The 22021-nt window shown below is 37.0% G+C and overlaps 3 protein-coding genes across 3 annotated transcripts; 2 read left to right on the forward strand and 1 right to left on the reverse strand.

Moving 5' to 3' along the window:
* Positions 1-2473: 2473 nt before the first annotated feature.
* On the reverse strand, positions 2474-8790 carry LOC306863359 (ubiquitin carboxyl-terminal hydrolase 12A). The gene is made up of 9 exons (XM_079406643.1): positions 8657-8790; positions 7480-7560; positions 7163-7376; positions 5822-6054; positions 5630-5706; positions 5456-5539; positions 5170-5367; positions 4869-4947; positions 2474-3300 (listed from the first exon to the last, which is right to left on the reverse strand). Exons 1-9 carry the CDS (start codon positions 8702-8704, stop codon positions 3199-3201), a joined length of 1116 nt encoding a protein of 371 aa, XP_079262769.1. The 5' UTR covers positions 8705-8790; the 3' UTR covers positions 2474-3198.
* Positions 8791-9683: 893 nt separating this feature from the next.
* Positions 9684-11860, forward strand: LOC306863361 (large ribosomal subunit protein eL21). The gene is made up of 6 exons (XM_079406645.1): positions 9684-9754; positions 10378-10456; positions 10552-10613; positions 10696-10808; positions 11344-11494; positions 11737-11860. The coding sequence occupies exons 2-6, from the start codon at positions 10390-10392 to the stop codon at positions 11824-11826; spliced, it is 483 nt and encodes a 160-aa protein (XP_079262771.1). The 5' UTR covers positions 9684-9754; positions 10378-10389; the 3' UTR covers positions 11827-11860.
* Positions 11861-19290: 7430 nt separating this feature from the next.
* LOC306863168 (transcription factor IIIA-like) lies at positions 19291-21618 on the forward strand. Its single transcript, XM_079406379.1, has 9 exons — positions 19291-19497; positions 19610-19704; positions 20202-20298; positions 20374-20462; positions 20543-20616; positions 20727-20810; positions 20885-21117; positions 21204-21257; positions 21338-21618. The coding sequence occupies exons 1-9, from the start codon at positions 19381-19383 to the stop codon at positions 21464-21466; spliced, it is 972 nt and encodes a 323-aa protein (XP_079262505.1). The 5' UTR covers positions 19291-19380; the 3' UTR covers positions 21467-21618.
* Positions 21619-22021: the final 403 nt, after the last annotated feature.

Below are 22021 nucleotides of genomic sequence, written 5' to 3' on the forward strand. Positions count from 1 at the left end.
CAGTGGGAAGTCTGTGGGAAGGAAAAAGTGTGGCAGAAAACGCAGCACAACGAGAAGAGGTGACCGGACCCTGAGGAAGATTGTGGAGAAGGACCGATTCCAGACCTTGGGGGACCTGCGGAAGCAGTGGACTGAGTCTGGAGTAGAAACATCCAGAGCCACCGTGTACAGGCGTGTGCAGGAAATGGGCTACAGGTGCCGCATTCCCCAGGTCAAGCCACTTTTGAACCAGAAACAGCGGCAGAAGCGCCTGACCTGGGCTACAGAGAAGCAGCACTGGACTGTTGCTCAGTGGTCCAAAGTACTTTTTTCGGATGAAAGCAAATTTTGCATGTCATTCGGAAATCAAGGTGCCAGAGTCTGGAGGAAGACTGGGGAGAGGGAAATGCCAAAATGCCTGAAGTCCAGTGTCAAGTACCCACAGTCAGTGATGGTCTGGGGTGCCATGTCAGCTGCTGGTGTTGGTCCACTGTGTTTTATCAAGGGCAGGGTCAATGCAGCTAGCTATCAGGAGATTTTGGAGCACTTCATGCTTCCATCTGCTGAAAAGCTTTATGGAGATTAAGATTTCATTTTTCAGCACGACCTGGCACCTGCTCACAGTGCCAAAACCACTGGTAAATGGTTTACTGACCATGGTATTACTGTGCTCAATTGGCCTGCCAACTCTCCTGACCTGAACCCCATAGAGAATCTGTGGGATATTGTGAAGAGAAAGTTGAGAGACGCAAGACCCAACACTCTGGATGAGCTTAAGGCCGCTATCGAAGCATCCTGGGCCTCCATAACACCTCAGCAGTGCCACAGGCTGATTGCCTCCATGCCACGCCGCATTGAAGCAGTCATTTCTGCAAAAGGATTCCCGACCAAGTATTGAGTGCATAACTGAACATAACGGCCATTCTTTTATTGGTCGGATGAAATATGCTAATTTTTTGAGATAGGAATTTTGGGTTTTCATGAGCTGTATGCCAAAATCATCAATATTAAAACAATAAAAGGCTTGAACTACTTCAGTTGTGTTGTAATGAATCTAAAATATATGAAAGTCTAATGTTTATCAGTACATTACAGAAAATAATTAACTATCACAATATGCTAATTTTTTGAGAAGGACCTATATATATTGTCAGAGAACCATCAGCCTCGTCAGGTCCCAACACGATCACACTCACCTGAATTCTAACCACTTGCACCTGGTACCTCCTAATCAAGACCATAACCACTGTCACTTGCCACTCACCTTTGTCTGGTCTTGATAGTCATGATCTTCGGACTCACCTATCACTACTGCTACTGGTTCCAGCTATCGTTCGTCAGCACCGATCCCCTTCCCGAACTCCTACAAAAGAGTTTACTGCCTGTTATCTTCAGCCAGATAAGTCCGTCGAACTGTTCCATGCTTACCTGCCATCGCTGCTCTGCGGCTTCCTTTTCCTTTTTCAATAAATATCATCTCATTAACCTCATTCTGCTTGTTTGGTCTCCTACTGTTGTGTGATATATGTACATAAAATTATATATACAATATTATTTTAATTAAAAAACAAAGGGCATCTAAAAAAAGTGATTGAGAAGAAAGTAGTATTAGTTATTTTCGTTTTGAAAATAACTAATACTAATTATTATAATAATTAATAAACCATGACCTTGAAAGGCTGGTAATGGCTAAATTAACTGTAAAACTGAACTTTGTTACTCTTATGAAAGCACAAAAACATGTATTGCAAGGTTTCAGTTTAGCTTGACTTGGCAAAATGTAATATTAACTTTTGTCCAATAGAACATTTAAACTATTAATTCACTTTGAAAACCACCTTTTCAAAATAGAAAAAGCACCCATTTCAAATGACCCAGAAGGTATTGCAACGTGTCTGTGTAGGATGAGACCCATTTATCTAGCATCTGACATTCAGACTGCATCTTTCTGGAAAGATGCACATTGTGTTGCTCCCCTGTGAGAGCTATTCTCGGCGCGTGATATTAACAGCACGCTCATCTGTGTCACCCACTTCCCCCATATCTTCCCTCTCTCCTCCATCCTCTAACCCCACGCAGCCTTCATCCCCATGCCTCTAACTCAGACAGACTCACACCTCCTCAGACTAAACTGCGTAGTCAGTGATGACGCCTGATAAAAGCCTTTCCAGTCTGAAACTAGGCTCGATATGGCTCTCACATGACAGATTTGAGAATTGCTTTTGAGCACTAATAAATATATGTAACCTTTCATGCAAATATAAAAGGATTCAACCTCATTTTACGCAATAATGAGCTAGCAAAACAACACAGAACCTTTAAAACTGGAGTGAGAGGAAAGGAATCGGTGAAAAGGGAATGATGCACCATTTTGCAGTAATCTTGACCGGCCACTGAGGGGCCACAGCGGCCAAGAATGAGTCATCAGCACAGGAGAAAAAAAAAAAGAGGTTTGGTTGTATGAAAAAGGCATCCAATCAAATCGCAGTAGGCTGGTAATAGCTGGTATTTACATGCTTGCATGCATACATCCTATCTTGGTGTATACACTTTTATTTATTTTTCTTTAAAACAGAAAATGATAATTTTCACAACAAGCCGTCTCAAGCAAACCCTCACATTAACCTTCCGACATCTACAAAACTGTATCAAAAGTGCACCATAGTGTTATACATCTTTTCTGGTTCTATCCTCTTTTTTTTGGCTATATCAGTAATATTATTATAATTCTCATAATATTTATACAAATATCACTCTGTACAAGGTAGAAATACATAACCCGCAATGCCCCGCACCCGGAGCGTTTTATACCCTCCCCACCATTATAATAAACACACCCGCTTTCCCCATGCACAAGTCTTCAGTCTCCTCACAGCCACAGGAATCAAAAGGTCGCAGCATGAAAGCTGAATGCAAATCCCGGTCATATCATACAGTCTGATACATTAAACATTCTCTCCACAGTAAAGGACTGAACACAAGTGATGAAATGCTCCCACAACGTAAATACAACTGACAAACAACGTTCAAAAGGCCTTGCGACTGCATCGCTTCCAACGTTACTGCTGCGTGGAGACCGGCGTGGGTGGGCTTGGACGGGTGGGGTGTGTGTGAGGCTCCTCTGCAGTAAGAACCTGTGCAGGTGGGATGCAGCAGGGTTCAGCGTACAGGCACGCCTGCTGCACAGGTGTCCGTAAGGGGACGCCGCTCTGGCCTCTCTCAGTCTCTGGATTGGTAAAACAGGATGTACCCGGACTCAGAGTTCTTGGAAATTTCCGAGGTTAATCCGTAGAACTCCTCAATCGCCTGGGCATCAATTTTCTACAGGGGGAACAAATCACTTTTTTAACAAATGCAGAAAAAACATTCTGTAATCACTTACTTTCCCATGATATTTGTAGAGAAGCATAACTAGAAAAATATAGATTCACTATAAAAACACTATATGATTTGTTTTACTTGTTTATTATTTAAAACAAATTATTTGATAAAGATTGCACTCTTATGAAGTAAATATAGATTTCTATAGTTTTTAGTTTTATATATAGTTTTTTAATAAATAAATAAATACATAAGAAAAAAATTATTAAAAAGTGGATACTTAAAAAAAGATTTAGATATAAAGATTTAATATTTTTTACACACACACACACACACACACATATATATATATATATATATATATATATATATATATATATATATATATATATTAGGGGTGGCACGGTACACGTATTCGTACCGAACCGTCCCGGTGACGCCTTACAATGAATATAGGCAATTCCCCCCACTCCAGAAGGGGGCGCCCGCAGCAATGCAACGCTGTTTGATAAGTGCCAGCCGAAGAACAGAGAATGCCATGAGTTGCGCACTTGAAAACAAAGCCCACTAAACAGTGACTGTGTCGCTCACATCGACTGATAAAGGACTATACTTTAAAGGCCTGCGCACTCAACTGTTTGCGAAATGGAGCTTTGTGCTCGTGTATCCCACCTCTCTCATTCGGCACAAATCCAAATATTCCATAATATTTCCATATTTGTGATGTAATGTATCTGAATGCTAAACTATTATTTATGTAAATTATAGGCTTTGTACTTCAGTCGCGTTCTCCAATGGTGACACTGAGGCGGGCGTGCTGATGTTTGTATTTTATTTTGATAAAGTACCAACTTTAGCAATGCTGGAACTGATGTGTGTGTGTGTGCGTGTGACACGATCACTTCAACTGTCTCCTTATACCAGCAGAATTTATTCCTTGTATGTATATATGTACTGCAGATTATATATATATAAATAATGTAATTAGTATTACTACTATACTACTCTGTTCAAAATAAATGAAAAGAAACGGAGCATAGTAGATTTGTTTTTTTCCTGTAGTACCGAATTCGTATCGAACCATGACCCCGGAACCGAGGTACGTACCGAACCGTGACATCTGTGAACCATGCCACCCCTAATATATATATATTGCAGGAATTGAAAAAGTATGTATCTATATGACATATAACACTTATTTATTATATTACAACTCTACATGGTTTCATTGTTTAGTCATTTTATTACGATTTTGTGTATATCAATCTATCATATATATATATATATATATATATATATATATATATATATATATATATATATATATATATATATATATATATACACACATACATACATACATACACACACACTTCTTTATTCCTGCAAATCATTATCTTAAAATTTCATAGTTATTTTAAGATTTTGTGCGTGTGTATATATACACATCTTTTTTTTTTTTTTTTAATTCCTGCAAATCATTATCTTAAAATTCCCTAATATCATTTTTTTTCCATGACTATGGGAACCCTGAATCTTGCAAATTTCTATATAAGATGGCAGCTTACCTCTACGATGTCGTCATCAAACAGCAGCCAGAAATCATGACTCTTTACAATTGCGATGTAGTGTCCTCGGTTTGGACCGCTATAAAAGCACACGCACACAAAAACAAATAAAGGAAGCAAATCAGTACAGTTCTCCTTTTTTTTTGCAAGGGCAGATTTCAAAAAGCTTGCATGAAGAGATTCTGTTCACACAAGCAAGTATTGTGAAATCAGACTATGGAGGAGGAAGAAAAACACGTTTATAAAGGTTTGAAAGTCCATTCTGGCTTCCTGGATTCCATTAAAACTTGTATCGACTCACCTGCCACAATGCACCACCACAGCGACCAGGTCGTAAAGCCTTTCGGGATTGGTGGCATCGCCAGAGGTGTTGAAGAGGCGGAGCTCCAGAGGGAAGACCACTCGGTAACTTAGCTTAGTGTAGCGCTGCAGCTGCTCCATGTATTTAAATCTCTTCAAGTGCAAGGCGAGGATCATGGGAAGTTTCTTAACCCGCATTCTAGAGTCAAACACATTCATATATTAAGTATATGCAGTAAATATACGTTCAGAAAACCAAGAAGCAGCTGGCGGGAATTAATGCTCACCGTTTGTGTGCCTCTTGTTTACTTCTGCATTCCTCACAGTAATATTTATACTCACTGCACAAGGTCTCTGTATTACTGAAACCTCTATAAGGGGCCAGAGAGAAAAACAATAGTTTATAAAACAGACACATATTCATGTTTAAACTGGGTTTAAGTGCAAGTATGCTTTCAGACCTGAGACAGTGTGTGATTGAAGTGTTCTGCTCCACATCCACTGACAAGTCCAAGAAATCCTCATCTTTACTGCTTATCTGTGAGAGAACAAAGTCCAAAGACACACCTCAGATAAAAGCACAGCCAATCACAGTCGGCAGATATCAGGATACCGTCTTATTGGACTAAAGGGTTTACGTGAGGTGCTATTACCGTCTCGCAGGTGAGGCATCGCGTCTCATTGGTCAACGTGCCCTGGAAGATCTCATGAACCCAGGTGGAGGACGGTGGGGTGCTGTTATTGTTCTGTGAATCGAGTGTGCCATTGGCCAATTTGCCATTCTGCTTGTCTTGCTTGCGCTCTTCTTGTAGCAGGTCTGCTATAGTGTTCAGCAGGTAGTTAAGGAACTCGTGTGCATCTTGTTGCATGTAGTTATCAAACAGTTCTGTGGGAGGACAGGGAGAAAGAGTGTTATCACAAGGAATCATGAATCTTTATGAATCCAATGTGTTTTTCTGGACAATAAAAAACACTTATTATATAAAAACACTTATTATAATTAAATGGAATCTATAAAATGTACATTTCTAATTTACTTGCTTCATCTAGATTAATAGTTACATGAGTTACGTGAATGTTGAATGTGTCAACAACTAAGTAGTAGATGGTTTTGCGATGATATTTCATTTACAGTGCTGCATTTGAAAAACATTAAGTTTTACAAAATTGTTCCATTTGTTAACATGCAATAACAATGAAAAATATACTTTTAAAGTATTTATTAATCTCAGTTCATGTTAATTTCAACATTCACTAAAACATTATTAAAATCAAAAGCTGTATCCGTTTATTTTCTTGATAACACTTTATAATAAGGTCACATTAGTTAATGCACTAACAACAACCATCACATTTGTTACAATATTTATTTGTCTTTGTTAACATTAGTTAATAAAATCAACATTTCAACATTTACTAATACGTTAATAAAATAAAATGTATCTATGTAAATATTGTTTAATGGACTTGAGCTAACATTTTATTTTATTAACGTATTAGTAAATGTTGAAATTAACATTAACTTCAACTATGATTAATACATACTTTAGAAGCAGTTTTCATTGTTAGTTAGTTTATGGTAAAAAAAATACTTGAACAATCAATCACTCCTATGTATTGAATTCCTCATTGCTAATTAATTGTATTTAATGCATTAACTAATGGGACTGTACTGTAACGTATTAGCAGTTTTGTATATGAAAAAAATTATTTTATTTATAGTTAACTAAATTGTAGCTAACGACTCATTAATGGTTTGCTTTATGCAAATTAATTAATTATTTGTTAGATATTATGCATAAATTATATAGATTTAGCAAATGTGATACAGCTGTTGTCCCAGTGTTCATTGTTTATTAGTAATTTTGTTGCCTTCAATGCACTGTAAGAACAACTTCTTGGGTTTCAGACCTCTTCATTTTCTGACCTAGAACTAGTGGAACTGAGAATTCAATTGAATTCAAATACAATCCCTTCCTGCTTGTGTTCCTTACCATTCTCTTTACGAAGTCTCGTAATGAACTTCTTCGGGGGTATCACGCCCACTTTCCTCTTCTGGTTGGCTATACTGTGGAACAGGTCGGCCAGGCAGGTGAGCAGGTTCTCCTTGCGGCGCGGCTGGCTCCTGTACGCCAGGATCTTCTCCCGGAACGGCCGGCAGAAGTACAGAGCCTGGAGCACAGAGTTACAGTAGCAGGTGTTTCCAAACTGTGGAACGAAACAGACAGAACACACACTGATTCCTGAGCATAACAACAAACACACTGGTTGGAGAAGACAATGTGAGACAGTAGGGAATGTCTTTGCTTACGTTGACCAATCCGAAGTAATGCTCATTGACAGGGAACTGCTCCGAGCCGATCTCTTTCTCCAAAGCGGAGGCATTGGCGCCCTGCAACAGAACAGGTGAACAGCTGTTCAGGTATTTACAGCTGAATAGAGAGTCTCTTAAATAACTATGGTAACCACAGTTTCTACCACAAAAAGTTACTGTTACTACAATAAAACTATGGTAAGTTGGTATTAGCCACCACATTTTTAAATAAATAAGATGACTAAGTAATTCTTACATATTTAGAAGAAGATACAATTTAATTGTGGTTTCGCAGTATTAACTATAATTTTAGTAACTTACGACACTGTGGCGGAAACTATGATTAACTAAGCTAAATGGTAAAGACGTCTGATACACATCCTGATCCACTGATTAGCGTTTTAAAAATGCAATATCACAAAAAACACGTAAATGTGACCCTAAAAACAACCCTATAAAAACACACAGTATATTTGATGAGGTAAAACTACATTAGCATGCATTAGCATTTCACTGCCGTCACTTTTACATATAAAAACGCCAAATACAATGGGAAAAAATTTAATTAACAATCAAAATGCGAATAAAGCAGATAATATATGGAGGAACACACTGGGTATGGAGATGCAGAGAGGGGATGGGACCGTGAAATCACGATGTGACCGCACTGGCAACAGCTTAGCACTGAAGCACAGGTACACTGGACGCATTTTACATAAGCATGATGCTCACGTTTGCCATACCTAACACAATGCTTGTCTGAATGCTTGTACTCATTTATTACACATAAATAACAATCGGAGATTATTTAGATGTCACTGTCTCGCGCTTATTAAGCACATCTCGCGATCATAACCCGAGCTGAATGACACTTCAGCTCAGCAGTTAGCAGATCTCTGCTTTGCTGCCTTCAGCAAATCCTATAAGGACGGGCGAATTTAAAAGCCTAACTCTATGTTAGGACGACAACACGGTCGTGTAACAGTAATTATTTAGGCCCAAGGCATAATTCATAGCAAGCACACAGACGGATAAAGACAGCTCGCAACTGCAGCAGAGGAAAACTGGCAACCCAATGAGTCCGATTGACTGAACTAATGCAGCAAGCGGCCCTGAACAATATCACGCGAGTACTGGCGTCCAATTATCGGCGATTGAAGTGATATTTACTCACCATGGTACAAAAAGAGGCAAATTTGGAAACTGTCATTAGGATTTCCATTCGCCCAGCGCCATCTTCCACCCAATCACCGCGCGGAGGCGAAGAGGAGTCCCAGTGAGGACAGACTGCGTCCCTGCCAGAGCGAGATCCGCGGGGTCTTAGCGCCTATCTCACCCAGGTTAATATACACGCACAAGGCAAAAATTACATAAAAAAGAATACAATAAAATGTACTATAAAAATATTAAACTTTTGTAACACGTCAGTAATTTTAATAAAATAACAAGTGCAATATACAATTGAAAAATAAACTTTCGGGAAAATATTATTGAACATCGGGACTAAACAATTAGTAAACTATTATGTTTAATTTGAATGTTTATTCAGTATAGTAGAAAGCTTGTGAAATTGTTCATTTATGCCAGGATTTATTTAAGTCATTACATCTATCATTAATAAAAAGTGTTTTCATGAACCTGGTTTAAAGCTTTTTTTAATGTAAATCTTCACTTAGAGAGTTGTGGACTGATGGTGTGATGTTAAATAAAATGTGTATTTATGCCAGGATTCGATTAAATTGTTTAACAAATTACGTAAGACTTTTGATGAACTTAACCCTGTTAAAGTTTGATCTTTTTAAAGTATTTTAAAGAGCTTGCGATTTTTTTTAATGTTAATTCATATCAAAATTATTTAATTTAATACATTTTATATTTGAAAATAAATATAAATTATATTATACAAATGATAATATATTTATATTATCTAATAAGGTTGTTTTATCTAAATTAAACAAATTAGAATGAAGGTTGAAAGGTTAAGCTTCGCATTTAAAAATAAATAAATATATAAACGCGATTCTTTGAAACTATAACGATCCACGCAATGCTCTCTCAGGCAGGTTTAAATGAGTAAAAAAATAAAAATTTGATAAAGATAAAATAAAAGTTCACTGTTTTGTAAGACGATGACGTCACTGCCCATGGACCAACAGCTCTGATACTTTTACTCAGGCAAACGAGTAGTCCTCCTATTCGTGCTATGAAGGAAGCACCACAGGCCCCCATCATTCTCTTTCCGCCGTACCCGCCATCTTGCGAGCAACCGGGGGTAAGATGTGCTCCAGACATTATGTATTAAATCATTAATTACATAGCTCTCGTTGAGCAGAAGTACCACGCAAAGCTGTCAAAAAATACCTTACCTGGCATGCCATCGAAATTATGCCCGCACGAGCGTTGCTGGATGCCGTAAAGAGTAAAATACAGAGTCCAGCTGGAGCCATGTGGGCCATGCGTGTACAGGCTTCGCGAGAGTCAAAAATAAAGACGTAGAAATATACCGATTTCTCTGTATTATCGTAAGATGTATTACGAACACAGGAATATTTTCCACAGTTGCAGGATGTCACTTCAGTTCGGTCCTTTATTCAATGGTGTCCATGTATTTCTTGGCCATGAACTAATGTTTACTGGAGCTAAAGAGATCTTTTGTCTTGTAAAATGTGTTTAAGTCTCTTTAACTATTTCTTGTTTATTATTGGAATAGTTGCTTTGTTGCGTCTATATAAGCAAATGTATATTTTACTTGGTGTCATTTTACTTAATTATATAGTTAATAACCAAAGTTTGTAAGCCAAGTATGGTATTTAATATACCGTCACTTGATATCAAGTATAGTTAAATACTTGAGAACAAATTTGTCTAATTTTATTGTATGTGTTTTGCACCCAGTAATTAGGCATCATGACAAACACCAGAGGCAAGAGGAGGGGGACCAGGTATATGTTTGCCAGGCCCTTCCGCAAGCATGGTGAGTTCATTTATATCACTATTTATTTTGTACTTTACTTTAGCACAAACACTGTTACAGAAATGTTTAGATCTGACACTGCTTTTCGTTTACAGGTCCAATCCCTCTGTCCACCTACATGCGCATCTACAAGAAGGGAGATATTGTAGACATCAAGGTAAGATTTATTAAAAGAAATATTTGCTACAGTATACTTTTTTGCTGTCAAGATAATTTATTAAAACTACGTTTTTATCCAGGGCACAGGAACAATTCAGAAGGGCATGCCTCATAAATGCTACCATGGCAAAACAGGACGCATTTATAATGTTACACAGCATGCTGTGGGCATCATTGTCAACAAGCAAGTCAAGTAAGTACCACACTGAACATGACTTGATCTATACTTTGATAAAAAGACATTTTAAATGGCGTAATAATGCAACCTAGATTAGTTGGTGATAGCTGGAGGTTAAGTTAACACCAGTCAAACAAGTACAGAAACCACTTGGCTCTGAATTAATATTTAGGAAAAATGCCTAATGTAAACTTTTAATAATACATTGTTTTTATTTTTAAAGAACACTTTTTTTTATTTATAACTTAAGTATTTAACCTACCAGTTTGAAGAAGTTTTCTAACATAGTTTTAACATTTTTATATATATTTTATCAACATAACTGAAGGGTTTTAATGTGTAATGCCCCATATTCACTTTGCCATAAGGGCTTTCCAGTGTCCTAAGTGGTCATTAATGTGGGCGAGAGCAGTCATCCTTATGTACCCTGGATTGGCACATTAATGCCTTTACCAGATTGTCAATATGGAAACATGCCACTTATGGATACATCTTGTAAATGTACAACTCTGCTTGTCATTTAAGTGACGAATTATTGTTTTACTTTTAGGGGCAAGATCCTGGCTAAGAGAATTAATGTGCGCATCGAGCACGTTAAGCACTCAAAGAGCAGAGACAGCTTCCTGAAGCGCGTTCAGGAGAACGAGAAGCAGAAATTGGAGGCCAAGCAGAAGGGCACCTGGGTTGAGCTGAAACGCCAGGTATAAGATCATTCAGTATTTATTGGTTACTGTCTTGAATGTTAAATGTACTAATGTACAAGTCGACAGGCATTTATTTCATTGTACTCCCTGATGTAAATTAATGTTGATATGCCAAACTGTTATTTGAAGTAAAACTAAAACATAGGCCATTATGATATTTATTTTGTGTGATTGGTTAAAATGACACCATTATAACAGATTTCATTGTGGTGTTGATGTGTCTTTTATCTTGTTTTCAGCCTGCTGCTCCACGGCCAGCACATTTTGTCAGCACCAAGAACAACGAGCCTCAGCTCCTGGAGCCCATTCCCTACGAGTTCATGGCATAAATCTGCTGACCAAAATAAAGTTCTTTGTACCATATACTGTTAGTTTGGAACTCTTTCTTTAACCATTGTTCAAGTGTGCTTATATTGTGTGAATGAATATGAGCTTGTGTGTGGAGTATTATTGTTGAGATGTAAATTGACAGTTACGTTTAATAAGAGTACTATAGGAAACATGTCAATACACAATTGTTATTTAAGTCCATTTACTTATGTGATAAAGCTATAATATAACTGTAGGTACATATGTTTTTCATAAAAGACCATATTTTTTGTTATAATTCACAGCTCAGTAGAGAATGTAAGTGTTGTTCAAACATGGCTACATTTTTACTTGTATTTGCAGCTCACAGTACTTTGTGTTGCATATTTGATTGAAAAACCTGGTTTTGTTGCAGTCACTTCAACCTGTACTGTAGATGGTACTTTTTGTTTCTTCAGAAAGATTTCTGTTTTAGAAATGTGGTTAGCCACAGCCTGTTCTGTCCAAGGATATTCCAATATTAGAATGGTCGTTTTATCTTGCTATGGATAGCAACAAGCTTTCCAATTTCTCTTGCTTTTAAGCAGTATGAGTATGATACTTGCCATGGTTTTGAACTGCATGTGGTTTGTGCCAAACATCAAGTGGACAAATAATTGACAAAGTTCCCAGCTTTCATTTTAACAGGCCAAAGAAATATTTTATTTTATAAAACTGTCTTGTGTATTACAGCAAACTCCAAACGTAATACAATTTTGGCAACTTTGTATAGACAACTTTCTCTGTCTGAACTGGCTTCCTTTAAGTTGCTCTTTCATACAGGCTAAAATAAGCACAGAAGAAAATTGAGGCTGTAATGAAAATGTCTCAGCGAAATAGCTCTGTACCTTTCTAAAGTATTGTAGGTGGCCTTATGTTGAATTGCTCAATTTAGTAGAACAGTCTGATCTTCATATCCAGTCCAGTCTACAAAGAACTTGACTGTGATTATAGGAAGGTTACATTTTTTCCATTCTTTTCAAAACCAGTTCCAGAGTATGCTGTTGTTCACAGACCTAGAACTGCTCTTACCTGTAGGTGCAGTTATAAAAAGGAGCTGAAAGTAATCATGTCATTACAACTAAACACAGTTGGATTCAAAAATGAGTAAAAATGTACCTTCTTAGTGTAGTGACATTTAATTCAAGTTACTACAAAGAAAATACCTATTTAGAAGATTTCGCTTGCAGAACAATGGAATAAGAAAACACTTTCTGAATGAACTCTACACTATTTTCATTACTAGGTCGCAAAATATTCCGAAATGATTGTTGTGCTAAATTGTATGGTAGTTAGCACGAGCTGTCACTAGAAGGCAGCATTAGCCCTTGTCCTGACAGAATAATCCCATTTCCGTTCAACTGAAAAGATCCTTGAGTTAAAGTGTGCTAAAACACATAATTGAATATATTTTAATTGCATATCTTATCTAATATCTTTTAGACTCTATTAGAATATCTATTAGACTCGAGAAAAGTATTGATTCCTTTTGTAGCACAGATCATGACAGTGTATTAAAAATGAATTAATGAGTTTTGTTGGCATCAAAATGATCAGACAGAACAATATGGAGTTTTGTGTTTAAATTTCAGACAAATTTCAGTCACTGTGTTCTTGACGGTGATTTTTTGTTGAGGAGAACATGATTATTGAAGTATCCCTACACTATAACCACGTTATGATATATGTTCATGCACATTATTAATACTGACATTAATGAAGTGATAAAACGTTATTCACAAAAGAAAGTGCTGCATTCATAACACAGCCCTGCATTTTGGGAAACATTGATGAATATTACCTAATCTTGTAATGCTGGGCTCAAAAATTCCATCACATTCATTTTCAAATGATATGTATGTGCCAACTTTAACACACTTATAAATATAACAAAACAGTCAAATGTCTTTTAATGACGATCTGAAAAGTGGAAGTGGAAAAAGTGAAAATCAGGCATAAAATAATGTCTTCAGAATGACCGATACATTTGAAAAAAGGTGAGAATTGAACAAATAATTGTAATCTGGTTTAAAAATATATAGGAAGGAATTATATCATTGTGGCAGTTTTCTGGTGATTAAGGCATAAAACAAGATTTCTTCATCTTATGGTTTTTCAAAAGCAAAAAATGCTCTAAAATGCTATAAAATCATATTTTGTAAAAAAGTGTGCTACAGCAAAACAGACACTACGTTTGGAATCAACTCCCTGAATTTAGTAGGAAACAAGTATTTGATTTCATTCAGCAAATATGATGAAGGGCAGTGTTATTCAAAAATTATAATATAAAACAACAGGTTGACCAATATGAAAACACCAAATAAGCTATAAATGAAGGTATGTTCAAATTTTCTAAAGTGATGAGTCAAATTACGACTAAATAAAAAAACCTGCTCACTTGTAAATACCCAAATTTGCTGATACATGGCTGGTTTGTGGAGTATGTACCCTTGAATATCTACTATTCTGGGCCCTTTGTGTGTGTGATGTTCTTTGTGTGATTTGGTGTGTAAGAGAGGACTACCTCTCTCTATCTTGACTTGTGCTGTGTAATCAGAGTGGCTAAATGCCTAACTGCATATCTGACAAATGTTATCTCATCCCACCTCAGTACTTCACCCAATATTTGCTTCAATTAGGGTCAGTTCCTGAGATACGCAGCAGCTGTGTGGGTGCGTATGAGAAATAGCCTTAATTCCATGATGTTCTCACATGCATGTCCTTCACTGCATTTTTATTTCATGATATGTACACAGCATTTCTGCATTATAGTTGAACAGCTTCATTTAGATTTAGCTGTATGAGGTAGAATCTGACCTTATTCCTTTTTAGGTGTGATCTATTCATTCTGGCCTCAGAGGACACACAGGTCTGGGAATTAGCCACAGTATTAGGATGGCACGCTGAGAGGTCATAGCATGACTGTGAGAATGTGTGAGGATGAATAGATAACCTCATTGTGTGCTGTGCCTATCCGCTGGCCCTGTTCCCTCTGCTATCGTGCTGCTGTTAGATATTTGTAAGCATTGGGATGAAGGTGAGGAGGGCTCGCAGAGGTCATAATCAATAGTATCAATCAACAAATTACATGCTGCCCTGGAACTGATCACTACAAAGATGTCGAAAGTGCAAGAATGGCGGAAGAATTTTCTTTAGTAATGAATTAATACTGACTATATGCCACTAAGACAGGACCTTTACATCAAACTTAGATTGTTATTGTGCAAAACTTTAAGGGCCCTGTGATGAGGGGAGTCCATGTCTTTACACTGTTAATTTATATCCCATGCACTGAATCGAAAACGCTACTGTGACATTTCAAATATCAGACAGAATAATGTATAACATATCAAAGACAGGACAACATTACCACAATCTTTTATTTAAATTATAGAATTGAATCCAAAGTTCTGTAATGAAACTCCAGATGGCGTAGTTTGATAGATTCTAAATCAATATGATATAATGACATCATTATTCACTTGGTGCAGCTGTTTGGTTTCTTTTCACATCAGCAGCCAACCAGCTTGCTGCTCAACATTCAAATACTCAGCTAGTGCTTGCTGTAGCAGTTGCAGTGTGCTTCAGAAACCCTCCACCTTCCCCAGCCCCACCTGTCTAGATCTGCTACAGGGTGATTTTTATGTATGTTATATATGGGGATTATTTCATATATGTAAGCAGTATTTCTTACATGCTCACAGCAGCATGTCTGTTGATGTATTGGCAGCAGCAATCTCTGTACTTGCTCTGCCACAGCAGCGTAGGAGATCTATTCCGCCAAAACCAAACACTTTAACATTGCCATGTATATTACCATGCTAAACTCTACAAGAGCTCTCATGACAGTCATTTAATCCATTAGATATTCCAATTAATTCTGAATCAGTTGAACTGTCCTCTGTCTCATAACGTTGGATAGTCTGATTCTTTCTAGTGAATCAGTTTGTTCAGACAGTCCATTCTCTCATTCATTCTCTCTCATATGTAACACAGCTTGATTGATTCATTCTAGTAAATGGTCTCATCCTAAACATTCCTCTCTGTCCAACAAGTCCTCCACTGTCTCTGTCATATGCTTAGAAAACTCTGAATAATGCTTTTGAAACAGTTTGGTCGATAGTTTCTGTCTTTCGTTTGTATTTTCAGATATTGTTTTTTTTTTAACGTTCCTCTGTCATATGTAATGTTGGAAAGTCTGATTCAGCTGGTTCTTTCGAATGGTCCTCACTCTCATATGCACTGAGGAATAGTCCAATTCTTTTTAGTGAATTGGTTGGTTCAGATGGGTCATAAATAAACAGTGATTCATCAATCCAAGTCTATAAAACTTTATTTGTAAATTTTTGTTGTTTATATTTTCATACTGTTCATTCATAAATTGTTTCCTCACTGTTTTTGTGCCAGAAAATACTGCTCTAATCAAATGATAAATTATATAATGTATAATTGTTTTTTTATATATATATTAAGTACCTTCAATGCACTTATCTAAGTTTTTGTAGCTACTAGCAGAGCTTGACAAGCTACATTTTCAAAGTAGCTTCCGCAACATTGCTACAAGCCTCTGACTCATCGATTGAATTAAACAAAGTAAACAGAGGAGAGGTAAAGAGGAAAAAGGGATGGAGCAGAGTGGGCAGAGGCAAGTCCTGAGGTCCTTAATCATACCTGTTTGACACTCACAGATTTTAGACCATCAAGCAGCGCGGCAGCCGTATCGACTGCCCATGTTACACATTAACTTTCTCTCAGCCAGGGAGACAAGCAAACAATGCATACAGAGATTGTACAACTAGACATCATGTTGTCTTCTCCCACCACAGTCTCTGACTATTTTTGAAATCCCCTAAAGGTTGTGAAATCAGCAAGATATGGCTCAAATAGGAGACTGAAAGCATGACTCTCCAATCACCATCCACACACCGTTTTGGCTGTGAGCTGGTGTTTGTCGTTTTGCTTGCTGGCTTATCAGGACAGATCATGGCCAGTGAGATATTGAGGCGGCTTTATTGATCTATCCCAAACACGGGAGGATTGGGACACTGCAAGACCGGATGATGTGAAGGAAGATGCACGACAGTGATCGTGGGGCAGGAATGTCCCCTGAACTTGATGTCAGATGGAAAGAGTTTGGATGAATTTGATAGCGGGCCCACTTGAATTTCTAAGCTGCTTACTGTGGACTGTTTAGATTTTTGTTGTTTACGGTTGTTTACCCTTGAATAATTTAAATACGAGGTCCCTGTGAATAATTAATACACAAAAGTTCTGGATCAGATATTTCCAAGCTGGAGAAAGAGAAAAACAATTCCCCTTTGCCTCAGGATAAAGTGCATCAAGCCGGAAATGAGAAATAATTTACAATATGCAACTGTAGTTTTGAAGTAAAACATGGTCACCTTGAGACAAATAGGAGCAATCCTGACTGTAGTAAATCATGCATATAAGCGGGCTGTTCTTGGAGGCTGATAAACCATAATTAGGGCAGTAATTTCCACGTGTGTGTGTGATGGATGGAGCCAGGCAGTCTTTTAAACACCCTAGACAGACACATTCATACATATACTTGAAAGGAGCCACTTGACAGTTTAATATCCACATAAATCTCTGTCAGACAATTCCAAAGACCTTCAGTCTCGATCACAAGTCTGTGAAGGTGAGCAGTTACTTAGTGTTTATCAGGTGTTATACCAGGTGTGAATCACCATGGAAAATAAACAGTGATGCTGGTTCATTTAGTAAAAATACCCAGATGGAAATAGGAGAAATAGACTATATTCTGAGGCTATTAACTTACATCCATTTTAGAATCAATGATATAGAAAATTTATGAATATAAAACACATATATTGAAACCATATCTAAAAGTAAAAAAAAAATAATGGAAGCAATACGAACTATAAAAAAAGTTAGTTAACCTATATTTTCTAATTATTGATTTATTTAATATTTAGATGCAGGGATGTGCAGAGGGTTCCTCAGGGGCAGGGGCTCAAATGTGACCCTGGAGCACAAAACCAGTCTTAAGTCGCTGGGGTATATTTGTATAGCCAAAAATACATTGTATGGGTCAAAATGATCAATTTTTCTTTTATGCCAAAAATCATTAGGATCTTAAGTAAAGATCATGTTCCATGAAGAGATTTAAAATTTCTTACCGTAAATATATCAAAACTTCATTTTTGATTAGCAATATGCATTGCTGAGAACTTCATTTGGACAACTTTAAAGGCGATTTTCTCAATATTTAGATTTTTTTTTTAATCAGATTCCAGATTTTCAAATAGTTGTATCTCGGCCAAATATTGTCTTATCCTAACAAACCATACCTTTTAGACGATGTATAAATATCAATTTCGAAAAATTGACACTTAAGACTGGTTTTGTGGTCCAGGGTCACAAATGTAAAAAAGGGTCAATATGAGGAAATAAATAAATATAGGTCAAAAGATTGGACACATTACTATTTTATAGTTTTCCAAGAAGTCACTTAGAGTCATCAAGCCTACATTTATTTGATAGAAATTTTAATATAGGCTATTTTATTAATTTACTTAATGCATTTTATGGATTTCTAATGTTGAAAACCTGTGATGCTTTTTTTCAGGATTCTTCGATGAATGAAAAGTTAAATAAGAACAGCATTTATTTAAAATATATTTTGTAACAATATACACTCCCGTTCAAAAGCTTGAGGTCAGTATTTTTTTTTTTTTTTTAAAGAAATTTTTAAAAAAGTTTTTATTCAGCAACGATTTGTTATATTGATAGAAACAGTGATAGTAAAGATTGATATTGTTAGAAAACATCTCTATTTTGGATAAATGCTGTTCTTTTAAACTTTTTATTTATCAACGAACCCCAAAAAAGTATCACAGGTTCCAATAAATGAATAAATAAAATAAAATAACTAATAATAAAATAATAACTGTTTCCAACATTGATAATAAATCAGCATATTAGAATGATTTTTGAAGGACCATGCATTGAAGAATGGCGTAATGATGCTGAAAATTCAGCTTTGAATCACAGAAATAAATGATATTTTATTAAAATAGTATAAATGTATATTACAATAGAAAAACAAACGAGTCCCCAAAGCCCCTTCTTCTACACGTGCCTGTTTAGATATGCTTTCTACACCCCTGACATTTAAAAAAAAAAAATATTCTTGTTTATTTCATTTCAAATTGATGTTTTTTAATGGTAGCAATCATAAAAACATAATAATTGAGAGCCTGACACAATCAGGAACAAGCCATGCTGCCTTGTGAGAGCGCGACACTACAATTAGAGCAAAAAGCATTGAATAATTCTTAGTGTGTCTTTCATTATTATTAATAATGATACATGATAAAATACTGTGTAAGCTAATAGGATGCGTGTTAATTTCACGCCTTTGTTTTTGTCGCTAAAATAAACTCAGTTGGTATGTTCCACTCACAATAAAACGAAGCTCAATCAAATCCCGGTGTTGTGGGCCGAACGCCGACCTGCCACCGTCTGATAGTAGCTGTTAATAATCGGCTATAATGGGTGAAAGACTTAAACATCCGAATAAACATTTCATTTGTTCTTTCGGTGACTGTAAAGCGACGTTTTCAAAGCTGTGGAAGTTGGAAGCTCATTACTGCAGACACACGGGACTGGTGAGTGACCGCAATCAATAACGTAATCTTGTCTGGATTTTAGATACTCAAGTAGGCCTACGGTTCATATTAGTACTTAGTGTTTTTTTTTTTCTCTTTTATAATTGATCAGAAGCCCTTTGCTTGTGGAGACTGCGAGAAGAGCTTTTGCACCCGTTACCAGCTCACCCGACATCAACTGAGCCACAGCCTGGAGAAACCCTACCTGTGAGTCCACACACAAATTATTAGTTTACTTGAACTTGCATATGATGCATATGTTTTCACTGATTTATCAATATAGCTTATTTACTTATTTTACTGGACTTTGCATGCGTTTGAGTTTATTACTTTTTTCCAAGTTTAAATTTCGTGGTGGTGTGGACTGATTCATGCCAGTGACCCTTTTGCATCCGTTCACAAAAAGTTCGTTTAGTGGCCATTTCTGCAGGTTACATTGTTACGCCAGTGGGTGGCAAAAATGAACTTGGTGTAGTGAGTGATCTAATTCATCGTTGAATCGTTTATGCAACCGATTCACTGAGTTGAATGTAAAATGATCAGGCTCCTTCCTTGGAGAGCTAAGCTGCCCTGACAGTATTTGTTGGCATAATGATACCTAAAAGGCTGTCTAGCTAGGCAGCTAACTATGTGTAACCACAGATTACCCTTGCTATGCCAATTTGTGCACATTTCTGCTGATCGACTGGTTTAAACTGGTAAAGGTGCTCAGTCAGCGGGTGTTCAGATGCGTTTTCCACGCCTGGCAGCTTGAGGAACCATGTTGCTCATGTTCACCACCAAAAAGAGCGCTATTATGTGGTGAGTCACTTGAATTATTTAATTTTTCAAAGTTGTTATTCATTCAGTTGTTTAAATGTCTGAAATATTTTGTAGTGCCACCATCAAGGGTGTGGAAAGGAGTTCTGTAAGAAAAAGCAACTGAAGATTCACATCTGTGAGCACACAAACCAGTTTCCCTTTGAGTAAGTGTTGCTTAAGATCTTATGTGCTTCGTTTGGTGGCTTTTATATTATGACTAGTTACTCATGCTTTATTCTAACAGATGTGACGTTGAGGGATGCAATGACAAATTTGCCTCCTCTAAAGCTCTAAAACGACACGGAAAGATGCATGAAGGTAATGTTTACATCAGGCAAAAACCTAAATTTCTCCTCTCCAAACAGTCCAGTTTGGGATTTTTATTTTTTTTAATTTTAAGATGCATGGCTTTCACTCCTAAATCTTAGGTTACCCATGTGACGAGGAGTACTGTAACTTCAAAGGAAAGACTTGGTCAGAGTATCAGAAACACAAAAAGACCGTGCACAGAGGTATGTGCTCAGTCACTTTCATAATTTGAATGCAAGTTGTAAAGTTCCTGTGCTTAATCATATTTTGTTTACAGTAACCCTGCCATGTGATCAATGCAAGATGATGTTCCACAATGCCTGGTTTTTGCAGAAGCACAAACAATCTGTTCACTCTGGGGAGCGGCGCATGTTTAAATGCATTCGAGAAGGCTGTGAAAAGAGCTTCACCACAAACTTCAACCTCCAGAACCACATTCTGGTCTTCCATGAAGGGAAGCATGACTTTGCCTGCCCTTTTGCAGGCTGTGGTAAAGCTTTTGCTATGGAGGTCAGGTTTTTTTTTTGTTTATGTCCGCATTTGAAACCTATAAAGATCCTGTTATTCATTTTAAATTTGAGTCCTCTTTCTCACAGGAAAGTCTGAAAAGGCACTTTGTGGTCCATAATCCTCAGAAGACAAAATTACAGGTAAACTTAAGTGACCGTTATGTTCAATATGCGTTTCAATACATGATGCATCGGAAATGCTCATCTAAATCCTCTTACAGAAGCCAAAAGTCAAGCAGCGTAAGTGCAAGAAGACTTCATCCGAAACTAATTTGTCAGATGCTGCTAAACTATCCAAGCGTCTGCAAAATGTGTCCTTGAACAAGACCGCATCGAAGCCATTGCCTTAACTTTTTTTCTTTATGGAACAATCCCCTTTGTCCCATAGTTTCCAAGTTTTGTTCAGTTTATCGACCTAACATTTTCAGTTTAGATCACTTTACAAAATAAATGGTCACTTATGCAACTCTTGTTTTGTGGTGAATAAAGTTCATGATGGTGGAAAAGGAACTGTCTGTTCACGTTAACTTTCTATGTCCTCTTATTATATTAAGCATGCACTCGGAGCAAAACAAGAAATTGGTTGTCAACACTTGCCTTTTGTCAAAGGCAGTTGTCCGAAGTCTCTGAAGCACTCTATAAACTGCTTACTCTGTTACAAAAAGTTCCCTGAAATTGTTCACCGCATAAGTGATTTAAAAACACAAAGCCTATGAAAGTGGACTGACTAGGCGCATTTTGGTTGTCTGCAAATGAAAGCATTTGCTCACAAGTGGCTAAATGGGACTACAGAGGTTGTCGGGGACATTAATCGTCATTATGTGCAACGAAGACTTCTCTACTCGCTAGTCTGCTGCGACAGCCGCCTTTGTGTTTTCAAAACAAGTAAAAGCTTTAAAAATTCA

Source organism: Barbus barbus (genome assembly GCF_936440315.1).
Source record: "Barbus barbus genome assembly, chromosome: 44".
NCBI classification, from domain to species: Eukaryota; Metazoa; Chordata; class Actinopteri; order Cypriniformes; family Cyprinidae; genus Barbus; species Barbus barbus.

What these genes read in the sequence shown, in the direction of transcription:
- LOC306863359 (XM_079406643.1), bottom strand. Translation starts at nt 8,704, where the DNA reads ATGGAAATCCTAATGACAGTTTCCAAATTTGCCTCTTTTTGTACCATG. An exon ending in TTGCCTCTTTTTGTACCATG is followed by an intron (nt 7,561 to 8,656) that starts GTGAGTAAATAT and finishes GTTCTGTTGCAG; the next exon opens with GGCGCCAATGCCTCCGCTTT. An exon ending in AAACAAGAGGCACACAAACG is followed by an intron (nt 5,368 to 5,455) that starts GTGAGCATTAAT and finishes GTTTGACTCTAG; the next exon opens with AATGCGGGTTAAGAAACTTC.
- LOC306863168 (XM_079406379.1), top strand. Translation starts at nt 19,381, where the DNA reads ATGGGTGAAAGACTTAAACATCCGAATAAACATTTCATTTGTTCTTTC. An exon ending in ACTGCAGACACACGGGACTG is followed by an intron (nt 19,498 to 19,609) that starts GTGAGTGACCGC and finishes ATAATTGATCAG; the next exon opens with AAGCCCTTTGCTTGTGGAGA. An exon ending in AGCCTGGAGAAACCCTACCT is followed by an intron (nt 19,705 to 20,201) that starts GTGAGTCCACAC and finishes AAACTGGTAAAG; the next exon opens with GTGCTCAGTCAGCGGGTGTT.
- LOC306863361 (XM_079406645.1), top strand. Translation starts at nt 10,390, where the DNA reads ATGACAAACACCAGAGGCAAGAGGAGGGGGACCAGGTATATGTTTGCC. An exon ending in GAGATATTGTAGACATCAAG is followed by an intron (nt 10,614 to 10,695) that starts GTAAGATTTATT and finishes GTTTTTATCCAG; the next exon opens with GGCACAGGAACAATTCAGAA. An exon ending in ATTGTCAACAAGCAAGTCAA is followed by an intron (nt 10,809 to 11,343) that starts GTAAGTACCACA and finishes TTTTACTTTTAG; the next exon opens with GGGCAAGATCCTGGCTAAGA.